At 37.0% G+C, this 25497-nt stretch overlaps 1 protein-coding gene across 1 annotated transcript; it reads left to right on the plus strand.

The window, feature by feature from the left end:
* The first annotated feature begins 11182 nt into the window (after window positions 1-11182).
* LOC133842803 (cytochrome P450 9c1) lies at window positions 11183-13972 on the plus strand. Its single transcript, XM_062276054.1, has 2 exons — window positions 11183-12210; window positions 12935-13972. The coding sequence occupies exons 1-2, from the start codon at window positions 11482-11484 to the stop codon at window positions 13796-13798; spliced, it is 1593 nt and encodes a 530-aa protein (XP_062132038.1). The 5' UTR covers window positions 11183-11481; the 3' UTR covers window positions 13799-13972.
* The last annotated feature ends 11525 nt before the right edge of the window (window positions 13973-25497 follow it).

Below are 25497 nucleotides of genomic sequence, written 5' to 3' on the forward strand. Positions count from 1 at the left end.
ACAACTTTTGTATACCCTGTGTCGAGTTGTCTTAGTAATATGTAAAAAGTTTTGTCAATTACTGCATAAGAATAAACTGAAGACAATGCTGAATCAGTTCGAAGTCTTTAATAACAATAAGACAAACAATTTAAATTTAAAAATATTAAAAACTAAAAAACTATAAAGGTTTTGAAACGCTTAAAGATGTTTTTGAACCCTAAAATGCAGACACTTCATTTATTTTTATAATACTTTCATTAAAGTCTTTATTTTAAATTATAAATATATGAGCAAGAGAAAGCCAAAGAGAGTGTGTGTGTGAGAGAGAAATTGGAAATTTTATTTACTTTATTTGTGTATTCAGTTCTTAAAATTCCAAAACATTTCACTCGGAAATCAAATGCCAATTGTAACCCCTTTTTTACATTTCAATTAATAATCAAGTAAAATCTTGGTTTATACTAATCAAATGACAATTGAAACCCTTTTTTTACATTTCAATTAATATTTAATATCTTGGTTTGCACTATCATTGGAAATAATCCACCCATTCAAAGAGCAACCCGGCCTATAAAAGCCAAACAAGCTGAGCGGTCTCGTCTGTCTGGGCCATGATAAAATTACGCTTGAAAGGCAGTTCATTGAAATGAACAGCAGCAGCGACAGCAGCAGCGGCGACGCTTCGTCGACGCTCATTCCCTGCTCCATTAAAATCCGCACTTAAGTACGACTCTTCGAGTATACTATATATATCTCTTCTAATTTTTTTTTTGCGCTCTCTGTTTTTGGGGACTGACAATGCGTTTGCCAGTTTCAATGTTATCTTCACAATGGCCACAGCAACGAATTTGTTTTCAGGCACGCAAAATAATCAAAAATAATCCTTTTCCCTTTATTTTTTTTTGTTGTTGTTTTGTTCTCGGCTTGCTTGTTATTTTTTTTTATGTGTGTGTGTCGTTTGTGTTGTTGTTATTTTTTGGGGTTAGAGCGGAGCTTAGTTATGGATGCCATTGTTGGTCAGCTCGAGCATTCGTCCAGTTTAGGCTAAGCTCGTTGATTGTTTTCATTCCAGTGACAAGCTAGAAAGCCACATTGCGTATACGCAACTTCTGTGTGTATGTGTGCTTGGCTGAGTTTATCGCAGTCAAATGAATACACTTCAATTGTTCGGCTGGGCAATTTGTATGCATTATAATTTATTATGCAAAATCATGTGTCAAAATTGCTGTGAGGCGGCGTCACACACGAATACAGTGAAGAGTGGAGTGAGTACACACTCACACAAACACACACACACACACATGTATAGTAACTCATTTGGTTACTAAATCCGCAATGCGATGTAAGCCAGTGGCTCAGGATTCGCTCACGAATGATTCCATTCATCAAAATGTCACAACAGTTGCCCTCCAGGGTAAATCCGATAAAGCCAGCCAGCGAAATCTTTGTGATGTGCTGCCATTAATCGCAGCTAACCCTCCTCCAACATACGTGCATATGTGGATATGTATGTGGACAATTTGGAGGGGTCAAATGCTGGCAAAACTAATACGTGTTAAAGCCAAAAATAGGAAAAACCCACTGAGCGAAAGCGAAACCTGACTGACGGTAGCAAAAATGTAAATGTATTCGAATTGCCAAAGGAATCCATTTGCAGTCATGATCAATCTGTAGTTCGATAGTTCTCATCTATCAGGATGTGTGAATTACTTGATCTTGGAGACCAACAAGGCTTCGAAACAAATATGTTAAGTATACGACCCTTGGCCTTACTTTCAGTTTGCTTTCGTTTTTCGAATTCCAATTCAGGTATTCAGAGGTAAATTCAACTAAACAAGTTAGAGGGTAAAAAAGGCAATTTCGTATACAACATTTTATTTTTAGTAAAGTATTTGTAAGGCTTTTATGTTGCTAAGGATTTAGCACTTTTAAAATTAAAAAAGTATTTTATATATACAGTTTAATGTCTACCAAACTTGTACCCAAAATGTATAGTTAATAACAATGTCTTCTCAAATTAAAAATTAAATTTTAGGGTTTGTTTTTGGAGTGTTTTTTATATTAATTTATGTAAGTAAACTTTTTAGATGTGCATTTAAAATCAGCAATAATTATAGACATATATAATATTATACAACTGTGTTCTTTATATACGCATTTAAAATTTGAAAAATATAATACTATTATGCAACTTCGAGACAAAATTTAGTCAAAACTGTTTATAGCTTTTATATTTAAATATTTCAATATTTTTTTCACTTTGGGTAAATCAATATTTCAGTTAATATGAATAAATGAATGCTACTTTGAAATAGCAGTGGTAAAATCCATATATGTACATATAATAAAATTCAAAATAGCTTATAAATTAGTTAATCCTAGTAAATAATGATTTGATTACTACGTAATATGATATTTTATTGAATAGCCTTTATAGTAAACCTAGTTCAAAAAGTAATATAGTTTATCATCTATAACACTGCTATTTTAAAGCACACAGCTGTATATTAATAAATTTCTGGAATATTTTAGAATCTATGTTGGTTTTAAACTTTTGCTAATGTTATTATTATTACCAAATTTGGTTTTGTATTAAATTATATCTTAGTTAATTGGAAAAACAATAAAGCTGGAAAGTTTATTCAATTGTGTGATTGTGGTTTGTATAATTAATATCGTACTTAGAATTCTGCGAAATTCGACAGCTTTTATCTACAATATACAATATTAAACAATTCTTAGAACAAGTTATTAATGATGATTATTTTACATTCTGTAAAGGTTGACGAAATGAAGTATTGTAAATATGCATTTGTTTTTAATTATGGTAAATGTATTTTAATGCCATTTTAAAAAGTAAAGTAAGTAAAATACGATAAGGTTTAGCAATATCTTTCAGTGTCAACAACACTATGTGGAACTAAATAGTGACTATTTTTCATTATGAAAGGTCTAACGTAATGCGCTTTGCTTAAAACTTGTTTTATTTTTAACTTTATAAACAACATTTCAACATCTTTTTCAGTAGAATGTATTATTTTTATCGCTCGCATTTCCATAAAAAAAGAACCGTAAGAATTGCTTAAAAAGTGAATATAGTTTATCAATCAATAGGAAATCTTTTGTCAATCAATCTATCAGTACTTCTATTCCCTAATAGGCTTAAAGTGCCAACATTTTCTTGCAGTGTATGCGTAGTATTACACACATCAACGACAGAGCTATTAATGGAAGGTGTCATTGTTGCCAACTGCTGTTGTTGTTATTCTTGTTGTTGTTGTTGTTGTGTCTGCATGTGTGTTGTTAGCTTCTCTTGTTCTTGTTGTTTTCCATTTTTTCTTGCTTTCCTTTTTTTCCCAGCTATCCCAGCTGAAGGCGCTCGCTGTGAGCATTTCTAATGAGCGGCAATAAAGCAAATGTGGCAGGTGACATACATCAAACAATTTGCACATTATAATTGTTGACACGCTGTGCGACGTCCTTGTCGTCGACGTCCCAGACAATCCCTAAGCATGGTGCTCGGTTCTCGACCTGGAGGAGGGTCATTAGTAGCCCGAAAAATGGGGGAACCTCCACCTCCACCTCCACTTCCACCTCCGTCTCTGTTCGTCCGTCCGTCTCTGGTTTCGGTTTTCTAACACAAAATGCCTGGCATTGGTTTATTTTATTTTATTTGTTTGGGGCGCGTCGTGTCCTGTGCATGCTAATAATAAAACTTGTATTTATTTTAGGATTTGCGTAAAATGCCCGACTTCGTCTCCATGTCTCGTCCTTAGCCCTGGTCATGGCCGTGGCCATAGGAAGTCAGCCACTGGCCACTGAGCGGCGAAAAGGCAAACAAGTCAAGCGAATCACAATAAGCGCTTTTCTGGGTCGACTTTCGGGTCGAATTGGGGCTCCCTAAATGCACACTCCTCCCTCCCCCCTCCTCCGCCTCTATTTACAACCATTCTGGCACGCCGCGGGGGAAGCATATCGCAGCCACTGAAGCGTGGCATATTTGTCATAATCAGCGCTTAGGCATACGACCATAGATTGGCACACACACCCACACACCCATACACACACTCCCCATAGACCCTGGCACTCCTTTTGTCCCTCTTCTCCTCCCGCTCTGTCATGCAGCTGCCAGTTCCACATTCGAGTGTGTGAATCTCTGACTATGACTGTGATTTGTGACTCAAAATGTTCACTTCAAGCTAACTGACGACCAGTCACAATGATATTTCTTTTCACTCGAGCTTAAAACTTTCTGCTTAAATTATTTAACAACTCCATTCAAGAATGGTTTTACACTTTTTGTTGAGTAACTATGGAATAAAGTTGGGTTGTTCAATAATGATTTTGGCGTTGGGCAAATTCAAAACTTATTGTAAGTAAATAATGTAAATATGAAATTATTTTACTGGAATGCTAAGTTTCAGAAACTTAAATGCTTTTGATTTATGCATTCAAAGCTTATTATAATCATTGATTTAAAACAGAAGAATTCTTCAGTCTTCAATCATTTCAAATTTGTATTATCGTTCAAGGAAAAGCATTATGAATATTATTGTTACAAAAATTAAAGAGCAATTGTGTAAACGATTAACTCTTTTTAGATCTGCTTATCAAATTTTGTGGCTTTAACTGTCGTAGTCTACTAGCTCAACATTCGAGTCGTTATATTCAATCTAAAATTGTTGTAGAATGTTTAATGTAGTTTTAAGATTTTGCTTTCTTGGCTCAAAGTTGAGATTTTTCCGCTCTTTAAACAAGATTAAACCTTGAATTTTAGGAAGGTGCAAACTAGAATTTTTGTAGAATTTTAATCTTAAATTTTGATTTTACCTTCATCAATTTTGAATTTTTAAATAATATATTTAACTCATATATTTATTCCCGATTTAAGCACCTTTTTTTCTGTGCAGATATTAAGACAAACAAGGTGGAAAAGTTGCTTAGAGAGAATAACATAATTATTTATAAGTGTTCGGAGATGATTTGTTTTAAATGAATATACCAATCTCCTCTCTCTTTATTTGCCGGGTATAACAACAGAGCGCACAGGTTGCCGCATCCTATATGGCAATCTACAAATTCATTAACAGCGCCCAGTATTTCATTTCATACTTTGCAATTCATGTGACAGCAAAGTATTATACGTAATTGGTAATGTGTGTAACAAGCAGCAGACGAAAAACGAAACTAGAATGAGCAGCCAAATGGAACAAGTTTAGTCTTAGACAAGTAAGAAAGCTACAAAACTCAATTTTAATGAAAGCAAAACAGTGAAAAATTCTTAAAATATTCCAAATTAATATACCGCAAAAATATTAAAAAATACCAAAGACTCTATTTGGTATATTGGTATACATATATAGTACTACATTCAAAGTATACCATAGAGTACTAAAATATGTTATGCAGACTGTCAGCTTTCTAACCTATGAATATAAGGTAATATAAATTCTAGATCAAAAAAGTTGCAGTTTGTATTGTGTATTGAGTTTTTAATTGGCAATATCTTATACAAGTACTGGACTCTGTGTGGCAAGTGTTTTGCAGTCGAGCTCACTGCTCTGTAGCATTCGCATTTTGGTATATTTCTTGTTGGGTGTGAGACTTGAGCAAACGTTTGGGGAAAACGCGTTATCGCCAGTTCCGGGAGGCAAATATTTGTCAGACAAATTTCGAGTGCTGTGGGCAAAATCCGATATCGAATTTAGACGCGGGAGTTAGGAGCCGAGCAGGCACAACCACAGTCAGACATGTCCATGCACAGACACATGTGAGAGAGAGAAGGAGGGAGGGAGATAGAGAGAGTGAGAGTGAAAGAGATAGAAAAGGGAGCGATGAAAGAGATAGAGGGAGGCTTGCGACTGGTCATAAATTTGATGCGGGCATAAAAAATGTTTTCGATTTGCTTCGATGCTCACATAAATTGAAAGGTCACGTATTCGCAGGTGTCTTTCTCCAGCCAGAAGAGAAGGAGGAGGAGGAGATGAGATGAGTTGGGGAATACAGAAACAAATCAATATAAAACTTTGCTTATAATGCTAAATGTTATTTTAATGCAGATGCGATGGTTTTTCATTTATTTATGGGCAAACTACAAAACAATATGTGGTCGCTCATGTTGTGTGCTATGCAATGCGAATTCGTTTGTTTGCTTTCGGCTTTTGTTTTGCTGAGTCCCATCATAAATCTAAAACTGGAAATGCATATAAACCAATTTAATCCATATTTTTCGGCATGAGACACACATGCATCACAACAATTCTATATAATAACATAACATACAATAGATCCTGGCATTTGAAACTGACATAAAGGCAATAAATTAACATTTTATGCAAACAAATTCTCTGTGTGTGCGTATTTTGTATGCGTCGGGGATTTCCCCATTATGCACTTCTGTAAGCCTTTTATGGAGCGATTATCGAAATACATTTATACACACATACATATATATATATATATTTTGGCATTCCAATAAGCAGTTATTCAAAGCGGATTTCGATTGCTTGTTGCCATGGCCATTTGCCATAATGCCATTTGGTCAGTTGCTTTCGCTCTTGTTCGCGTTGTGTTTCGCTTGTTATTTCTGTTTTATTGCGTATACGTAATGCGCTGAAGCCGATAAGCGACGTTTGCATTTGCAATGTTAATCAACAAAAACAACGTGGTGAAGGAACTCTTCGCAGTTGGCACGTGTCTACAGGATATCAGGCAATAAGTTGTCCAACTTATGGCCGAAACTAGGTCTATAACTTTGAGGTTATGTTACCCAAAAAAAAAAAATAAGGAGAAAAAAAAAACAAAATAAAATACCCGAAATATTTCACTTTGAAAGATCTGAAGGCTGGCAAAGTCACACACAGAGATTTTTACACACTTGTAATGAGAATCTAGCAAATAAATTCTCCAAGGGTCGCTTTAAATGCTGAGGCAATCAAAGAGGGTAACAAGGGCAGTGGGGAGGGGGAGGAGAGGAGAGGGAGCACTTGAAATGTGAGGCATTTATGTTTAAGGCCAGCTGGCACTCGAAAGGAGATAAACATTATTTAAGAAATATGCCAAGTGCGTGTTTATACAGCATCAAACACACACACACACACGCATACCGTCGACCACAAGCTCACAAACACACCCATACTTACACACTTATTTTGCCAGTGGCAAAATTTACATGAAGCTAAGCAAATGTTTGTGCTGTCACATGTTTAATGTTGTTGTTGTTGTTGCTGTTACTGTTGTTGTTGTTGATGCTGTGGCTCGTCGTGTCCTGTTTCATGTTATTGAAGAGCAGATATTAGTCGTAATTAATTAAAGCAAAACATTTGCGACTAATTGGAAGAAATGCCATAACATTTGCCTTCATACGACAAATATTTGATTTGCTTTTGTCCAGATCAAAAGTGAACAGCAGCAGCAGTAACAGCAGCATCAGGCCAGAGCGAGAGAAACAGCTAAAAACGCATATCAGCATTGCGCCAAATGCGAATTGAGAAGCAAAAGTCGTCGCCACCCACACGACAAGGACAACGGCAAACGACACGGGACTCAGAAGGACCTTGGAGACGTGGGGATGGTTCACTTTCAAGTCTTGCGGCACTTCAATTCTAATGGAAATGGCACATAAAACAGAAAACAGAAAACCAGAGAAAAAAACCACATAAAACAAAAAAAAAAAAAACAAGTAAGAAAGAAAGCTACAGTGTGCTCGACTGTGAGATACCTAAACATATCAAACTGTGCGAAATATGTTTTAAAATATACCAAATTAATATACTGCAAAAATTCCAAAATACCTAATGTTATATTTAGTATATTGATGAGTACTACATATTGATATAGTACAACATTTATAATATACCATAGAGTGGAAAATATACCAGATTGTAAGCCAAATCAACAAAGTTTCATAATAAGAAGCCTTTTTTTTGCCATACAAAAGTATTTCTTAAATAATTTCTATAATATCTGATCTGATCTATAATATCTCGAGTCGATGGCCTTAGTTGCTAGCACACCCTTTCTCTTTTTAGTTATTAAATAATTTCTATAATATGTGATCGCAACTAAACTTTTAGAAATCATAAATACTGGAGTTATTATTTTATGCACCAAACATTGCGACTCTAGCTTTAAAATTACACTTGTTATTCGATTTTTATCGATTCGCTAGGGCGGAAGTGGGCGTGGCCAACATTTGAAATAAACTTGATCTGCGTGCCAACAAAACAAGTGTTGTCGAAAAAAATGATAGTTTTATCTCGTATAGTCTCTGAGATTAAGGTGTTCATAGGGACGGACAGACAGACGGACATGAATATATCGCCTCGGCTGTTAAAGCTGTTCTAGAATAAATATACTTTATGGGATCGGAGGTGCTTCCTTTTGCATGTCACAAAGTTATAATACCCTTCTACTCTTTGGTTAGCAGGTATAAAAAGCGAAGAAAAAACGACGTTGAGAGTTGTGAACTGAGAAGCGAAAACATCAGGACAAACGAGAGCAGCCAATTCAAACTGCCTGACCCCAGGACAACAGGAGGCAAGGGCAGCAGTAGCAGTAGTAGGAGTTGGGAGTGTGGGTTGTCGGCAGCTGGCAGGACATGAAGACAGCACGACTTTTGGACGACAGGACAGCAGGACACGGCGATGAAGTGTACAAAGAAAAAAAAGAAGACAAGAAAAAACTTGAAGTACGTGGTAAAAAATATTCGCTTTTTTTTTGTGTGTGTTTTGCGAGTTTCTTTGTTGGTTTGCTGCCAATGTAAACACATTAGATATCTTCTCAGTTCTATCTGGCAATATCTATGCAGACGCATCTCCATTCTGGTTTGCGTTTTCCCTAGAACTTTCGCCTCTTCGTTTTGGCTCGTTTTGTTTCATTTCATTTTATTCGTAGTGTCACGACGCTCGACAAAATATTTGCTTAACAATAAAAGGCATCTGGCGAATGCCTTGAACACGCAACACACAATCACTCATTGCCGGTGTGTTGAGCACACTTACTTTGCATTTATTCGCTTTTCACTTTGCCGATTGAGATAAGCACAACAACTCAGCAGCAATTGAAGAGTGAGAAAGAGAGACAGAGAGAGCGAAAGAGTGAGAAGATGTCTCAGACTGAGGCAATGAGATAGACAGTTTGTCTTCAAGCTGAAATCCAAATGTCATTTGCATTTTTCAAGATACTCGTACATTTGATTTTCTGCGCTTTCATCTTTTTTTCAGTTCTCCCCCTAAAAGTCGACTGCAATAATTTCTCATTTCTCCAGCACTTTCAACCGCTTGGCGCGTGCCCAAATACCACTCACACACACACCCACACACACACACACAGAGGCAGAGACTGTCTCACTAAATATTCACTAAATGCAACCAAATTTTGTCATTTGTTTCAGACGTGCTTTGATTACACAAAGACTTTCTCAGTGTCCACATTTTGCTTTTGGCTTTGGCTAGAATTAGCACGAATGTGAAACGAGCAGAAAACACTAAAGTTTCCAAGCCGAAAAAAACATTTTTAATATACAGAGAGCTTTGCTTGCAGGCCATCTTAAGTTTAGATTTCAAGACTGAAGTTTGGACTACTCATTGAACTGCCCTCGTTTGCTGAAGTGTGGGCTTCAGTTTCAGGCTAAAGCAAGTGACAGAACTTTCATTTTGATTTCAGTTTGGTAGTTCGTAGAGTTTGCTTTCACTTCCTAGTTGATGGGACACGTTGTGCACCTGCTTTGCACTTTACTTTTTGCTAGAAATAAATACGTGTGTGAGAGTGTGTAAGTGTGTGTTTTCATTATGGTTTTTGTGCTGTTTTGCCAAGTCTCTTCTATTATAAATAGTTGAGTCACTTAAGGGGATTAATGCTGAAATTAGTTTATGCCACAGTCGTAGTCGCAGTTGGCGTTGGCGTTGAGGACAAATCAGTTGGGACTGGCAACAGAAACACATGCTGAATATTAGATTTGAAATACGCACACACACACACTTGCTCATTAATTTGAATTAATATGTATGCATAGAAGAAGTCTATCCGCATGTCAATTTTACTTTGACATCGAATTTAATCAATGCAAATGAATAGCATAACTGTAACTCGACCGAGATAACTCTCATTTCATTCTCATTCTCGTTGAAAATGAATTAACAAACACAATACGTAAATGGATAAGAATGTGGGAGACATTCAAATGGCTTCCATTGACAATGACAAATGTTCACAGTATTTGGAATGTTTATCAGAGATGCACACAAAGATGTTTTCATTTTGTGGTATTTTTGGCAACCAGCATTATTATTTGAAGAATATTTCTTTGTCCATTTGATTTTTAATTTTTGTCATTTGTTGCAAGTTGAAGCCATAAGAATTTGAAATAAACGTAACTTCTCTTTACTTTTAACAAACCATTTCGGGCTTGTTTACTTCTCTCTATAGTTCAATAAATTATTGCAAAGTTCTCTTTGTCAAATTCAAAATAAAGAATCATTTTGTATTTTTGTAAACTGTAATAGTTCATATTTATTGAAAGTGCTTAGTATATTTGTTTGCAGACATATTAAAAAGTAACTATCTATTGATTTCGAAGGTAGACTCAGGCAATTCATTGCAAAGGGCTGAAGATCTTTCCACTACAATCAAGCAGTTGCACTGCTTGCTCGCTATGCGCTAAACCTGCAAGCAGATTAAAGCGAAGATTGCATACAAGCAGTGCTTTCATACTACACCTCTTTTTACTACAGCTTTGTATATAAACTGCAGTCGTGTGATACATTTGCTAATGTAATTATTATTTTTAGTTAGCTTGTTAGCTTTTTTTTATCAAGTACATTTATTATCGATACGTGTACGAATTAGGGATGCGACCTTTGCATTGATAATATATTATGGTAAATACTCCACTTATTTTCTATTTTTATCGTATTAACTATTTTGTATTGTGCCATGTACCCAACTATGATGAAATGCAACTGACCAAGAGAGCGAGTGAGAGATAATGTTTGAAAGTAGAGTTGATCGCCCACATTGACATTGGTAATCCTTTCCTTATCTAACATACAGATAGCTTTTTTTGTAGTTTTAGGCAGTTACATTTTATAAATTGCGTTTCGTTTAACTTCATGTATTTTATTAATTGTTTCAGTAAATAAATGTTTTTTTCTTACATGCGCTCGCTACTTTGCATGTCAAACATTTGTTTTCGTGTTCTCTTTTAATATAGTATATCACGTGCTCGCTCTCTTTTAACCAAGGCAAGCATAACAGCTGCCGGTGCTCTCGCGCTCTCTGGCTCCCACTCAACGGCGCTCTCTCTCTCGCTCATTGTATAAGTACAATTGTGTGTAGAGTGCATATATATTTGGGGAGAGTAATCAGCTGGTTTTTCAGTGGCATTTTACCGGTCGGTGAAGTAAGACGATAAAGAGCAGTGACTCTATCGTGTAGAGCGTCGATTCTATTGTGTGTATTTCACCCCGCTCGCCACCGTCACCCCCCTTTTTTGTGGCCATGGCGCTCGTGGAATTGTTTTTGCTGCTCGCGATTATTGGCGTGTTGCTGTACAAATGGACGGTTTCGAGTTTCGGCTTCTTTAGAGGTCGGGGCGTGGCACATTTGCCGCCTAAGCCGCTGCTTGGGAATACACCGCTGTCAGTGCTAATGGGAAGTGGCTCCTACCTGAAGCACAGCCTGGAATTGCATCAGCAGCTGAAGCAGAATAAAATCTACGGTATCTACAATCTAAGCGAGCCGCTTTACTATCTGGCCGATCCAGAACTGATACGTCAGGTGGGCATCAAACATTTCGACAACTTTACAAATCACCGCAAAGGCATTACGGATGAGAATGCCACCGGCAACGATTCGGTTATATCGAAATCTTTGCTCTCCCTGAGAGATCGTCGCTGGAAGCATATGCGTCAGACATTGACGCCCGCATTCACTGGCGTCAAGATTCGCCTTATGTTTGAGTTGATCAATGCCTGCAATGTGGAAGCTGTGAGCTATGTGGAGCGCCAACTGAAGCAGGAGAACAACGAGGGCGTGGAACTGGAGCTAAAGGAGTTCTTCACTCGCTACACCAACGATGTGATTGCCACAGCCGCCTTTGGCATCAAGGTCAACAGTTTTGTGGATCAGCAGAACGAGTTCTTTACCCTGGGACAACGCGTCTTGCAGTTCAGCTTTTGGGGTGGCCTCAAGGTCATGCTCTACATTCTGCTTCCACGTTTGATGAAGGTAAGTGAATATATAATATGATGAGATATTTAGTATATGTAGTGTAAACATCCATAAATTTACTGACTGTATTCGCCCGTTCTGATCAAAAATCAGTAAATTAGGCCTGCTTAATGTTCTTTTCATTGTGTTCACTGTAATTTTCTTGATGTAGTTTATCGTTCAGATTTATATAGATATTCGTTTGATTATCTATTATATTTATACAATTTCAATAACTCAAATGGAATTGCATTGTTTAGTTTCTTTACTTTTTTACATGTACATATTGGACACATTTTCAATAATTGATCGACAAAATATAAGAATTTTTGATTCTTAACTTATTCAGTTTGTTTACATTAATAAGTATGTGCCTTTAGTTATTTCATTCGCCAGCGACCTAACACCAATTCCTATCATAACTAACTAATGAACAAAATTGAAGAAATGGGCAAAAAATAGCTATAAAGTTGAACTTATACAGTTCTTCTGATTACAATAACTGAACTATCCGTCTGTCTGTCTGACTATCCGGAAAATGCTACGATCTCAGAGACTATTAGAGCTACAGCTACGAAATTTTGGAATAATGCTTTCTAATATTTTACGCACACAAATTTTTTTTTTTGATAATTTAACCACGTACTATTTTTTATGTAATACGGAAAAATAAATTGAAATAGTTTTTGTAGCTCTTATACTTGTATAAATGCCTTTCTCATTGAGTTTATCACTTTTTTAGGCACTTCGAGTACAAGTTATGGACATGAACAATGTGGCTTACTTTAAGCGTTTGGTATTTGGCGCCATGAAGGAACGCAAAGAGCGTAATATTGTGCGTCCAGATATGATACAACAGCTAATGGAGGCACAGCGTTTGTTCAAGGAACAGGAGGCGAGACCAGAGGGAATACAAGCCGATGCAGCTGAGTTCAATGATGAGGATGTGTTGGCACAGTGTCTGCTTTTCTTTTCGGCTGGCTTCGAGACTGTCTCCACCTGCTTGTGCTTCACCACCTACGAACTTTTAATGAATCCCGAAGTGCAGCAGAAGCTGTACGAGGAGATCGAGGAAGTGCAGCAGAAGCTGGATGGCAAACCCCTTGACTATGACAGTCTGATGGGCATGAAGTATTTGGACTGTGTGATCTCAGAGTCGCTACGCAAGTGGCCACCAGCCATCGTTGTTGATCGCATGTGCGGTGCGGACTTTGAGCTGCGTGACGAGCAGGATGAGCTGCTGGTGAAACTACGCAAGGACGAACTGGTGCACATACCCATTGTGGCACTGCATCACGATCCGGATAACTTTGAGGAGCCCGAAGAGTTTCGCCCCGAGCGATTCGATGATGAGCACAAGCATGAGATTCGCCCATTTACGTATCTGCCCTTTGGCATTGGTCAACGCAGTTGCATTGGCAATCGCATGGCCTTAATGGAGGTGAAATCCCTCATCTATCAGCTGGTGCTCAGGTTTCAGCTGCTGCCAGGAGAACGCACAACGCAGGACATGTTGAGCAGCATTGTTGGCTTTCGATTAGAGCCTCGTGAGCTGTTCTGGTGTCGCTTTGAGCCAAGGAAAGCTGCTGACAGCCAAACTAACTAAATTAATTAGCCATAATTCCTCGGCTGCCTATGAACTCAATGCCAATGACACAAGCTTAGAGTGAGGCAAGCCTTCAGCTTACTATATGTGTAATAGTTATTTTATAATACAATTAATTGCGCTTAATCCTGATTGCTTCTTAATTGTTCAATAAAAATAAAATTATAAAATGAATATGCATCTTGTTTATTATATTTTCTCTACAATTCAAATATTTGTAATCTTATTAGAAATTTTAAATTACTTTTAAAGCTAATGAAGCCTAAATAGCCTCATATTAAACTTTAATCAGTTCGTATCAAAAGTATGCAAAATATATAAATGATGAAAGGAAATACTATTAGGAAAAAAATGATTTTTGCTTTTGGGCATTCCATTTTTGAGCTGTTTTCAAAAAGGTGTTTGAAGCCTTAATGTGCTGGCAAAAGCTAGTGTCATTCAACTGTAATCAGCTCGTATAAAATTATGCAAAATAATGGCGAGCGAATGAAAAAATGAAACGTGAAAAAACAAAAGGCGAAAGGCGAAAAAAATCGTGCAATTTATATTGTTGTTGGTCCGCATTCGCGATGCGATGCGATGAAAAGCTGACAAATTTGCCATGGCAATTTCTCTACTTTGTTGTAGGTGGCAGCTACGTCATAACACTGTCACAACATGATGGCCACAGCAACGCCAACAGCAACAGCAGCAAACGAATATATTTATGACTGGGCGAATGTGGTTACAGCGACAACAACAGCAAAGCAGCCACAACAGACGTGTTAAACGAAATCACACACGAGCCAACAACATACGACGAGTACAATATAGTATAATATACATATATACAAACACACACACAGTGCATAGATACACCTACATATGTGCGGTCGAAGGAGTCGGAGTGTGCTCTGTGTGTGGTGGCAGGACATGGCGCACAAAGGCACATTAAGGATTATTTATTGGACCTTATTTTTCAGGCGGCATTAAAATTTTTGTACATTATGAATTACATTTCACTTGTGTCATAAACCGCGTAAAAAATGTTTCTTCGCGAGCTGTAGAAAGGCGCAAAGAGAGAACACAAAATTTGGGGAAAAATAACGAAATTGTGACAAAGAATTTAGTTGAAATAATTTAAACAGTTATCGAAAAGAAAAGAACTACAAGTGATAGGGAAATAAGCTGAAATTTAGTGATTTGTTTTACAACATTGTTAAAGCTTTAAAATTCGATTCAGATTGGTGTTTTTATACCCATTAATCATGGCGTAAAAGGGTATTATAACTTTGTGTCTATTCGCTTATCTGCACGATTTATGTATCGATATACTAAATATAGCGTTCGGTATATTTTAGTATTAGTCGCTATTCTTTTTTAAATATGGGTTTTATATACCAAAATAAACCCTTTGGTATATTTAAGTATTTTTCGGTATATTAAGTTGGTGTATTTTCTGAATTTGATTTATACCAAATATATTCCTAAGACATTCTTCAGTATTTTCTTTATATATATTTTTTGGTATGTATTTAGAATACGGGTTTTTATACCAAAGCCTTCAGCATATTTTAGTATTTATGGGGTTTATTAATTTAGTATATTTTTAGAATATGGTGTTATATACTAAACATAGCCTTCGGTGTATTTTAGTATTTTTTTCGAATATTAATTTGAAAGATTTTTAGAATATGTTTTATTTAAAATAAGTAGCGGGTATCTGAAAGTCGAGCACACTCGACAGTAGTTTCCTTTCTTCTTTTAATTGTGTATCACTAAATTTCCGCAACACGCATGAAACATGGAACAGTGCAAAAAGTGTTGTGTCTGCTTTTAATAGTTTTTCACACATTTTCCCAACGGGAAACGAAATACTCCCAAATCAGAATTCATAAAGCTCGGCATTGACTTGGGATTCGATGGAATAAAGTGCTGGTGCGTATGGCCATTAAAGAGTTGTTCAGCGCGATAAAAAATGCAATTAACCCTGGCAGATAGACTAAGAGAGAGAGAGAGAGAGCGAGAGCGAGAGCGAGTGAGATGGCAAGTTATGGAATGAAAGAGATGGCAGCACATACTTCCTATTATTCACACACAAAGTTACAGGCGTAATTAGCCGCAATATTTAACTTTGGCCTGTGGTTCATAAAACTTTCAACGTGGGTCAAATTAGTGGGAGGTTTTTTATTGGCTACATTTTCAAGTTGTTTGTTGTTTAATAGCCAACAGCGGTCTCAACAAGAACAATAAAAACAACAGTCATAACAACAACAAAAACATGTGCATGTTAATGTCCTTTGGGGTCAAGTATACGAGCTGTGGCCTCCACTCCTCTGCGGGGGGAATCGGATGAGCTAGGGTCAGTCAACACATGTGGAACTTGCAACGCAGAGACAAAATGTTGCATGCAGCCAATGGAAGGATGAAACCAAAGTGGTTTTCCACTTTGCTTTTTATGTGCAAAGTTAATGCCTGATTTTTGCAGCTTTAGTCGAACGTGGCGTATGCGTAATCTCTTAAAATGTAAGCGTAAACAACATAAAATTCAGCACAGACACAGAGAGGAGAGAGAAGACAACAAACCGCAAAACGAGTGCCATCGTCTCTCGGCTCCCGACTCTGTTTTCCAGTGTTCACGAAAAGCTTATCAATCAATTCTGGCTGCCAGCAATTGGGTCTGGAAGGGAGCTTCGACTATCTGACAGAGGTCATAAAGAAAACTTTGGCGCCGCGACCGCTAGACGCCAGTGACGACGCCAGCAAAACGCCCTCAACTCGTCCTCCTTCGCCCGCATGCTGCTGGTTGCTGGCTGCTGGCTGCAGCATGGCCAAAAAAACAAGAACTCGGGTTTAGCTACAACAATAAAAATTGCCACAGTCAGCCAAAGAGAAGGCGAAGTGAAGGATGAGGAGACGTGGAGAGTGTGCAGGAGTCGAGGCAAGGACGATACAATGATAATGCCAAGCATAATAACAGCAAAACGGCGTCATCACAATAACAACAACGATGGAAAGAGCGAGAAGGATGAAGGACGAAAGACTGCGAAGACGCAGCGAAGGAGGCAAAAGCCAAAGGGAAAAAAGCTAAGAGAAGCGCTCAGCACTCAGCACTCGACACTAACAATTTTGGCACAATGGAAAACTGTCGCAGATTCCTTTGGCTCCTTCTTCCTTCTTCCATCGTCTTCGTTTTCGTGCTGGCGCGATGCGTTCGCGATAAACACGAAGTGATAACATTTACCATACATATGTGTGTCGATTTGTTTATGAGTGTGTGTGTGTGTGTGCGTGTCTGTGTGTGTTTTTGTCATGCTTGTGTATTGGGTCGTGCTGAAGTAAAGAGATGCGAGCATGTTCCTCAGCTCAAGTTGCGAATTGTGTGTGCCTAAAAATAGGCGACTAATCAAAATAGATTCCAATTTCCAAATATTGCCGAGCACACATATGAATATGTATTAAGCTTTGTTTGAAATGAAAAATCATCAGGATTGCTTCCTTTTGGTATTGTATTAAAGCAATGCTTGAAGCGATTTAAGAGAAGCAAGCAAATTTGATTTCTCATTGTTGCATTTTACTTGCCAATCAATTTGAGAATGGAAATTCTCGATTGTACATTTTTTGCTTAGCATTTTTTTATGGCAGCAGTGAAGAACTTTATTCGAAAAGTGCAGCTGAAGTATAAGCTTCAATTGTAGTTGTGTAAGAGATGTACAAAAAAACTATTTAGGAAACATTAAGTATTTCAATTGCGCAGGAGACTTTGCTGGAACTTTCTTTATTATTTGGCAGATTAAATTTGTAATAAAAATAACTAATAATATTTAACGATTCAATAATAATAATGCATCACGATTATGATGCAATGCATAAAACTACTTGATGTTGCGTTCGCTAAACTTTAAACAAGCTCAAACAAGAGTTGTAAACATGTTGCTGCCCTGCCCTGAAAAGTATGCTACATTTTTGTGGCTTTCATTTGGCAGTGAAGCGAGAGTTCAGTTTCAGTTTACGATTAATGCTGCCATCTCTCGTGTACCAACAGCTGTCTCACTTTTACATGTTTACAATGTTTTTCATTTTATTTTTATGTTGTATGTTGTATGCGTTGCTTTAAGCATTTTCTTCTTTATTCTTGTTTTTCTGAGCTTAAAGAAAACTTGTCTCGCGTCGCTGTTGGTTTTGCTGGCTGCTTGAATAAATTGTTTGTGTGTGTGTGTGTTTCTTTCTTTGGGGCGCATTTCTCTTGAAATTCAAGATTCAATAAGTACGCGAACTACACAAGTATAGAAATAAACTTATATGAAACGAGAAGGAGCCCAACAAGGAGCATAATTTCAAGTATGCTTCAAGTACAAGTTTCCTCACAAGTTTCATGTTTACCTACTGCCTTTGCCGTAGCAACCAAATAAACATAATTTTATTCTTCAATGTGGCTCTTATTATTATTCTCTTCATCTTTTTTTCTTTATACACATTCTTTTTTTTTAATATACTCGTATAACATTGAAAATGTTGCCAAGCTTGCAAAGAGATTGTGGTGTTGTGGGATTTTGGTTCAACTTTAGAGCAAAAGCTGACAAACTTCTTTTGGTTGAGGTTTGTATTTTTTTTTTGTGCATAATTCCCATTGAGTACTTTGCGCTTTATGTCGGCCATAACTATTATTGTCTAATGCACAGAGAAAGGGAGAGCTGGCCAAGCGGAAATTCGTGTGTGTTTGCTTGTGTTTGTGTGTTGTCATTGTCAGAGCTGAAAGAGCGATGCATCTCACCAACACACACACACACATGAATCCATTTGAGGCAACCAGCATGATGAGGGCTTGAATTGTGATACTTTTTAGTTGAGCCAGGTGGATGAGGTGGGAAGCGTTGTGTGCGGCGTGAATGTGCCACATATTTGTGTGACATTTTTTGCTTTTGGTTGTATGGTCACAGTCACGGTACGCGGAGCATGTGGCATGTGGCAGCCAACAGCCAACAGCGAACAGTGAACAGCCAACGGCAGCAACTTTTAATATTTTCCATTTTAGCAGCCCTAAGCTGCCTTAATGCCACCTGCAGCAGCTGTGTTGTGCCCGCACATTTATGCATCAACTACTGCTGCTGCTGCTGCTGCTGCTTGGCCAACTGTGTGTGGCATGTGGTATGCGACATGTCGTTGAAAGGGGAGAAGGGATGAGGAGTGAGGAGTGAGAACGGGCGAATGCCGTGTGATTTGTGTGAGCCCGCGGCAATTTGTCAGGCAAAGCGGCGCAAACAGGCAAACTGCATTTGGTTGGCTTCGCTTTCGCTAACGGCGCAGCCGCAAAATATGCTACACAACGCCAGCGAATGTATTTTAATCTACGTGCAACCACGCGGCGCATGAGTAACGGCCAAAACGACAGTCCAAATAGAACACAATAATATTCATAAAGCATTCAATTCTCTGGATTTGCAAGCAAACAAAAAACGTTTGTTGAAGCGGTTGGCATTAAATTGGAATTAAATTTGTTTATGCATTTATATACAGCACAAATTTAACACATCATTAGCAAAATAGAAAAAATAATGGTATACGCGGAAGCCAATTTAATTTAATACTAATGTAACCAATTTTTGAAAAGTAAAATAATAATTAATATAAATGCAAGTCTTTAGATATTGTGGATTAATATTTAAAGTTCTGCTGAACAATTTTTTAATAGTTTTTATTGCTGCATAATAACTAACTTTATACATAATTCAAGCATGAACATAAAGATGTTACAATCACCGAGTAAACCTAAGACTAAATAAAAATAGCACCATATTTATTCACATCTCATAAAAACACTGGACAACTAAGATAATATTTTAAGAATGTAGCCCACGCTGTGACGTGTTAATTTTAAATACCCAAAAATATATTTCGAGCAAACTACGTTGTGACAAGATAATTTTAACTACTTGAGAATGCAATTGAGGATGTTAATTGTTCATGTGTTGTATCACATAAACGGAAATAGAAAAAGAGTTCTTCTATACTAGGTAGGTCCGTTAGAGATAAGAAACTTTATAAAAGACCTAGGATGTTAAGAATTAAATGTCTGTTCTCAAAAGTATTCACCCGAGTGTTCACTACTCTTTAAACTTCATATTATGCTCCTTACATTGATTTTCTGTTTATTTAAACTTAAGTAAAAAAAACTGCATTCCATTTCTCTTTATCTTTTCCAATTATCTAAAAAATACAGTCACCAAAGTAAAATAAATGTATGACCTTTACTGAATAGTTATTTTAGTAAATTTCTGGTTATTTTTGCAAAAGTATTATAAATATGAATATGTGATTCAATTGCTTTTTTAATCGACATTACGTTATTATTTTTGTAAGCGAGAGAAACATTGTTTTTTACATCGAGTTTAAATTATTTTTGCAAAAGTTTTTCAAAGCACGATTTTTATATTATTTATTAAAGTTATTTTAGGCAATTTTAATTTAGTTTTTAAAGAACAAAATATATCTAGAAATTCTGCAAATTTTAATATTATTTTAATCAATTATAGACTATGATTTATTCAAAAGGAAAAAATGGGTATTACATTTTCCTGTTATTTTAACCAATTTAAATTTTGTTTTTATTTTCGCTTATCAAAATATGCAAATAAATTCGTATTATTTCGCGAATATTATAATGTGATTTTTATCGCAATTCCAATTATTTACTACCACCGTCTTAAATCAATAGAAAAGTAGTTTTGCGGCTTAAGTTCATTTTCTAGCTGCTTACGAACTGTTCGCATAATATAAGATAAATTAATTTTGTGTTTTTGCTTATAGAAGGGAAGGGGAAAGCGGTCGCTGCATACTTTGCTTAACGTACAGCAAATTGCAATAATGTCTGGCATTTAAGGGAATTCGGAATGGAAATGAGAATGAGAGCGAGTGAATGGGCTGAGTGAACAGCGAAATTTCAGGAATTTACTGAGCTCGAACTCAACGCTCAACACTTGGCACATCCGGCACAACGGTCAACGTCAACTCGCTTGCCGGAAGTCACCTAGTTGACTTCTTTCTTGTTGTTGTTGTCGATGTTGTTGTTGGTGTTGTTGTTGCTGTTGCCGCCAGCTGGCGTCGGTTTTTAACATCATCCAACAACAGGCCGCGCATTGGGCGGCGTTAATGAACAGCAGCCTGTGGCAGGTGAAAGAAGAAGGTGGAAACAAAAAAACAACGAAACTTGGCAAGAGGAAATCACCTGGCCAAGAGCCAGAAGTGGAGGAGGGAGGAGATGGAAGAGGGGACAGGGGGAAGTCGAGTGCTCAACTTACTTTTTAGCAAATCCGCCAGTGTCGTAAAGTCGTTTATTTCAACTGTGGCGAGACGTAAATGAAGTTAATGTCGACGTCGTTTTACGGTTGTCCTTGCTACTGCCACAGCATCAACATCAGCTACAGCGACAGCTTCTTGTCCTGCTACCGATTGTCCTCGGGGCCAGCGTCACTGCTTGAGGTGATGTCCTTCAGTTGGCTGTCTTGTGTCCTTATCGTTTCTCACTTTGCATTGCGCCAGTCGAGTTGTTGTTTTTTTTGTGAATGTTCTTTTCTCTTCGTTTTTCTTTTGCTTTAGCTTTGACAATTGCTTTCTCTTCTGTGTGTGTGTGTGCGTGTGTCTGTGTGAGACACGACAGGTGTGATAATAAGTATAATGACTCTGCGGCAGCTGAGTTCTGTTCGCATTTCGGTTTAACTACGCAAATTCTATGGCACTTTGCATTCGCTTTTTATGCTCTTAATATACGCCTTTGTCAACCCCCAAAAGTAATTGGATTAAAGCTCAAACTGATGCTGAAACTGAAACTGAAGCTAAAGGATAATGCTTTAATGAGCTTTTTCAAAAATGAAGCTTCGCGAATGATATTCACATTTGCTTGGGCACAATTAATCTTATCTCGTGAGTGACATTTTCGGCTGGCTTTTAGGGTCCAAAAGTCGCGTCGAGTCAGTCAGATAATTATGGGGCTAAAACACAGAGCGAGAGAGAGAGAAAGAGAGAGAGAGAGAGAGAGAGAGTGGCTAACTGCTATCGCCTCACTATCCCAACGCAGCTTTATTAAATCTAATGGCCGCTCTGCTACAGCCAACGAAAGTGGTTGAAAGTGGCATGTGGGGCAAGCCAGGAGGTGTTATGGCTGCCGATGCTGCCTTCGCTGCTGTTGCTTTTGCTTTTGCTGCTGTGGCATTACAATAAATAACAAACAGAGCCAAGGAACATGCAGCCCACTTAATAGTTGCTTTGCGCACCATTATATAAACATGACTCCGGCTTCGGGATCTGACTCTGACTCTGACTCCGACTCTAACTGGCGGCGTCTCCCAGTGCCCGATTTGAGTTTAGTTGTTGGTTCCACAGCGCAAATTTTTTTTGCTTTCTTTTTTTCTTTTTTTTTGGCACAGATAATCAGGCAGTCAGCCAGCCAACTGAATGTTTATACATGTGTCTGTCTGTCTAACTGCGTGTGTGTGCATGTGTGTGTGTGTGTATACACACATTGTATCAGTTTGGCCACATTGTCAATATATACACACGCTTTTGCTGGCACTGAAGCTAAGCTCAACAGAGGCAACAACAGCAACAACATCAAAGCCGCCCGCCAGTCGCCAAGGACTTCATGATGGGCCCAAAGGAAGGAGATAGGGATGAGAGAGACAGAGAGACAGAGAGACAGAGAGAGAGACAGCAAGAGGCACAAGCAGAGATTTGCGAGAAGGGCGCACGAATGCGTATAAACGTTGAATATTTAATAAATGCAAAAAGGGATAATATAAAAAACGTGAAATGCGCCCAGTGAAATCAAAACAAAACTAACTCGAATGGAAACTGAGATACCCTGTAACTAGAGATATGAATATGAACGCAATCAAAATATAGTAAAAATTAATGGAAATACTTTATCTTATAAAAGAAACCCATAGAAATTGAATAATTTCTAAGAACAATTAAATTAAAATGATGTAGACGCAATCAAAACAATTGATTAAAAAGCATAAGCTAAATGAAGTAGATTTTCATATTCATATAATATTTATCAATCATTATTGAAAATCAAACACAAATTACATTTTTTTAAATGAAACGTGTGTTTAACAATGATAGTTAATTGATAATACTAAATTAAACCAAAAGCTGAATTGAAAAGCCTTTATTAAAAAGATTTCAAATTTCATTAAAAATCAAACACTAATTTAATTAAGGAATACTATGTAGAAAATACAAAATAAATGTAAATAAATATATTTAACTAGAGACATAAATTATACAAATTACTAAGCTTAATTTAATATTGTATTATATTATTAATATTACTATTAATAACTATTTTAACATATTATTAATAACATTTACTAACTCAAATTTTACTTAAAAGAAACAAATAATATTTGAAATCAAACAAAATTTTAATTTAGAAAAAAATGTCATAAAAAATAATAGTTATTAATGAACTAAATTTAATTTATAATAGATTAAATTATAAAATATCAACGCACCGCAAAGCTTTTTATTAGAAATCACATTCAGTTAAAAATCATAATTTAGGAAACGAAAAAACTAATTAAAATGTTTTTTAAATGCAATCAAATTTGAGAAACAATAGTTTGTCAATCTTTTGAAAAGGTTGCATTAAAATAATTTCTTTTAAACAAACACCTTTTTCCAAATTCGAATTCAATTGCAAAATAAGTTGAAGAAACTTGATAAACTTGTTTCGATTGTTGAATGCGCTCGTTAAAAGCACAGCTCAATTTGAAGCTGCTTAAACTGATTTTTAATTGGTTTTAAGATCTGCATAGCAATGTGCTGATAAATTCAAATGCAGTGCACACGTTTCACATTTCCCCCAAAAGATAAGAGAGAGAATTTGTTTTCTTTTGCAAAATTTCTTTGTTTTTCTTGCATTTTTATCGTGATAATAAAAACGTGGCAACGTTAAGGAGACATCATGGCCATAGCGAGAGCGTTTTAGTTGCAGACTTTTTGGCCAAAATGCTTTTGATATTTTATTCATGGACTGCGGCGCCCGATGCTGCTGCTGACGCCGCTGATGATGCTCTGTTTTGTATGTCGATGGTGTTTTTTGGTGCTGCTGTCAATTGGCATTAAGCCATTATAATTTATTGATAAACAACAAGCGAAGTAACTAAGCGGCTTTGCATATTACAAAATCAGACGAAAATTTAACAAGTCCAATTATTTGATGGACACCAAGAGAAGCGAGAGGGGGAGCAGCGGCAGCAACAGAGGAAGGTGTAAGGTAAATACTAAAGGCGCGCAATTAACGTGGCCTAAAGCTAACCACGCTCACTTTGAGGCTAATGCGTTTACCCCACACAGAGTCAAACAGGCACACACACACATAAACACACACTCACAAAGCACACAAAATTGTACTCGCGTATCGAGAGGACGTAAGAACGTAAACTATTTGTACCGTTAACCGTGATGAAGCGTTAAGCGTGACGTAAGCATAACGTGCGCTGCCTTTGGCGTGCTGCCTTCAACTGATTGCCGAGAATTATGAATCTGGATGCTGGCACACACCATGAACTGCCTCAATTTTCATTTTCGGACTAACACACACACTTTTCTTTCTTTTTGTTGTTTTTGTTGTTGTTTTGGTTTCGGAGTCACGTCTCGTTTCGTTGCATGCAACTCGTGGCACTGGGGCACTGGCACAACTGCCTCCTGCGCATGCCTCGTGAGAGTGTTACTCATAATTTCTGATTCTGAATTAGAAGTCGAGGCTGGAGAAGTAGGTTGCCTTACACTTATATATCCATTGATATGGTAGTATTATAATGTATTGCAAATTGCTTGTAAATATTTGCCTGACTGCGTAAGCTTCACATACGAATAGCCTCTAAGTAATACTTTTTTTGTGCATCTATTTTTGCTATGTTGCCCACTGTGCGCTGTTTGAATGCAAGCTGTGCCCATTTCGGAGTAAACAACAACCAGGGCTGCCTTATTTACCCACACACTCATCCCACACACACTCGGCACACACACACATACACACTGCGACTCACTTGGAAATCGTCATAAAACTGTCGTTGAATTTTGCGCTCAGTTTGAATTGTGTTTGGTTTAAAAACGCATCAAATGTGACATTTAGAATGCCAATTGCTCGCCCAACAATGTGAACTACTCGTTGTCGCAAAGCTAGTCATCAATTTCAATGGCAAAGAGTTGCTCAAATACTGCTCCTAAAGCCAAAGCTCTTAAAAACAAATACTAAAATTGTAGCTTAGTATATTCAATTGCTTTGAAATCGTTCCACTATAAAATGTGTATTTTATATTCACGCATTTCTTTGCTATGATTAAATTTTTAATGAGGCTCTAAAGATAGATTAATTCGTATTGAATTGAGTGTGTATAATGCTGACAATTACTATAAATATACTATTCAGAATTGGTCTTTATTGTAAAGAAAGAGCCATTTAATAATAATAATAATAATAATACTAATAATAATATTCTTTAATTCTTCTATAGACATAAGAGTGACACTCTTTGAAATGCATTGGAATAATAAATATAAAAACAAACTTCAAACTTATCCTCTTCATAAACTTGGCATTCCATTCTCTCTCTGCTCTTCTTGCGAACAGAGAAGATAATTTCATGGAGATCAACTCAGATATTTTATTTATGCGGTATTCTACTTTTTGGCTATAATTTTGAAAACGAATT

Source organism: Drosophila sulfurigaster, chromosome 3 (assembly GCF_023558435.1).
Source record: "Drosophila sulfurigaster albostrigata strain 15112-1811.04 chromosome 3, ASM2355843v2, whole genome shotgun sequence".
NCBI lineage: Eukaryota > Metazoa > Arthropoda > Insecta > Diptera > Drosophilidae > Drosophila > Drosophila sulfurigaster.

Bases quoted from the DNA above. Each gene is read 5' to 3' on its own strand.
- LOC133842803 (XM_062276054.1), top strand. From the start codon at position 11,482: ATGGCGCTCGTGGAATTGTTTTTGCTGCTCGCGATTATTGGCGTGTTG. The intron at 12,211-12,934 runs GTAAGTGAATAT...TCACTTTTTTAG, and splicing joins TGCTTCCACGTTTGATGAAG to GCACTTCGAGTACAAGTTAT.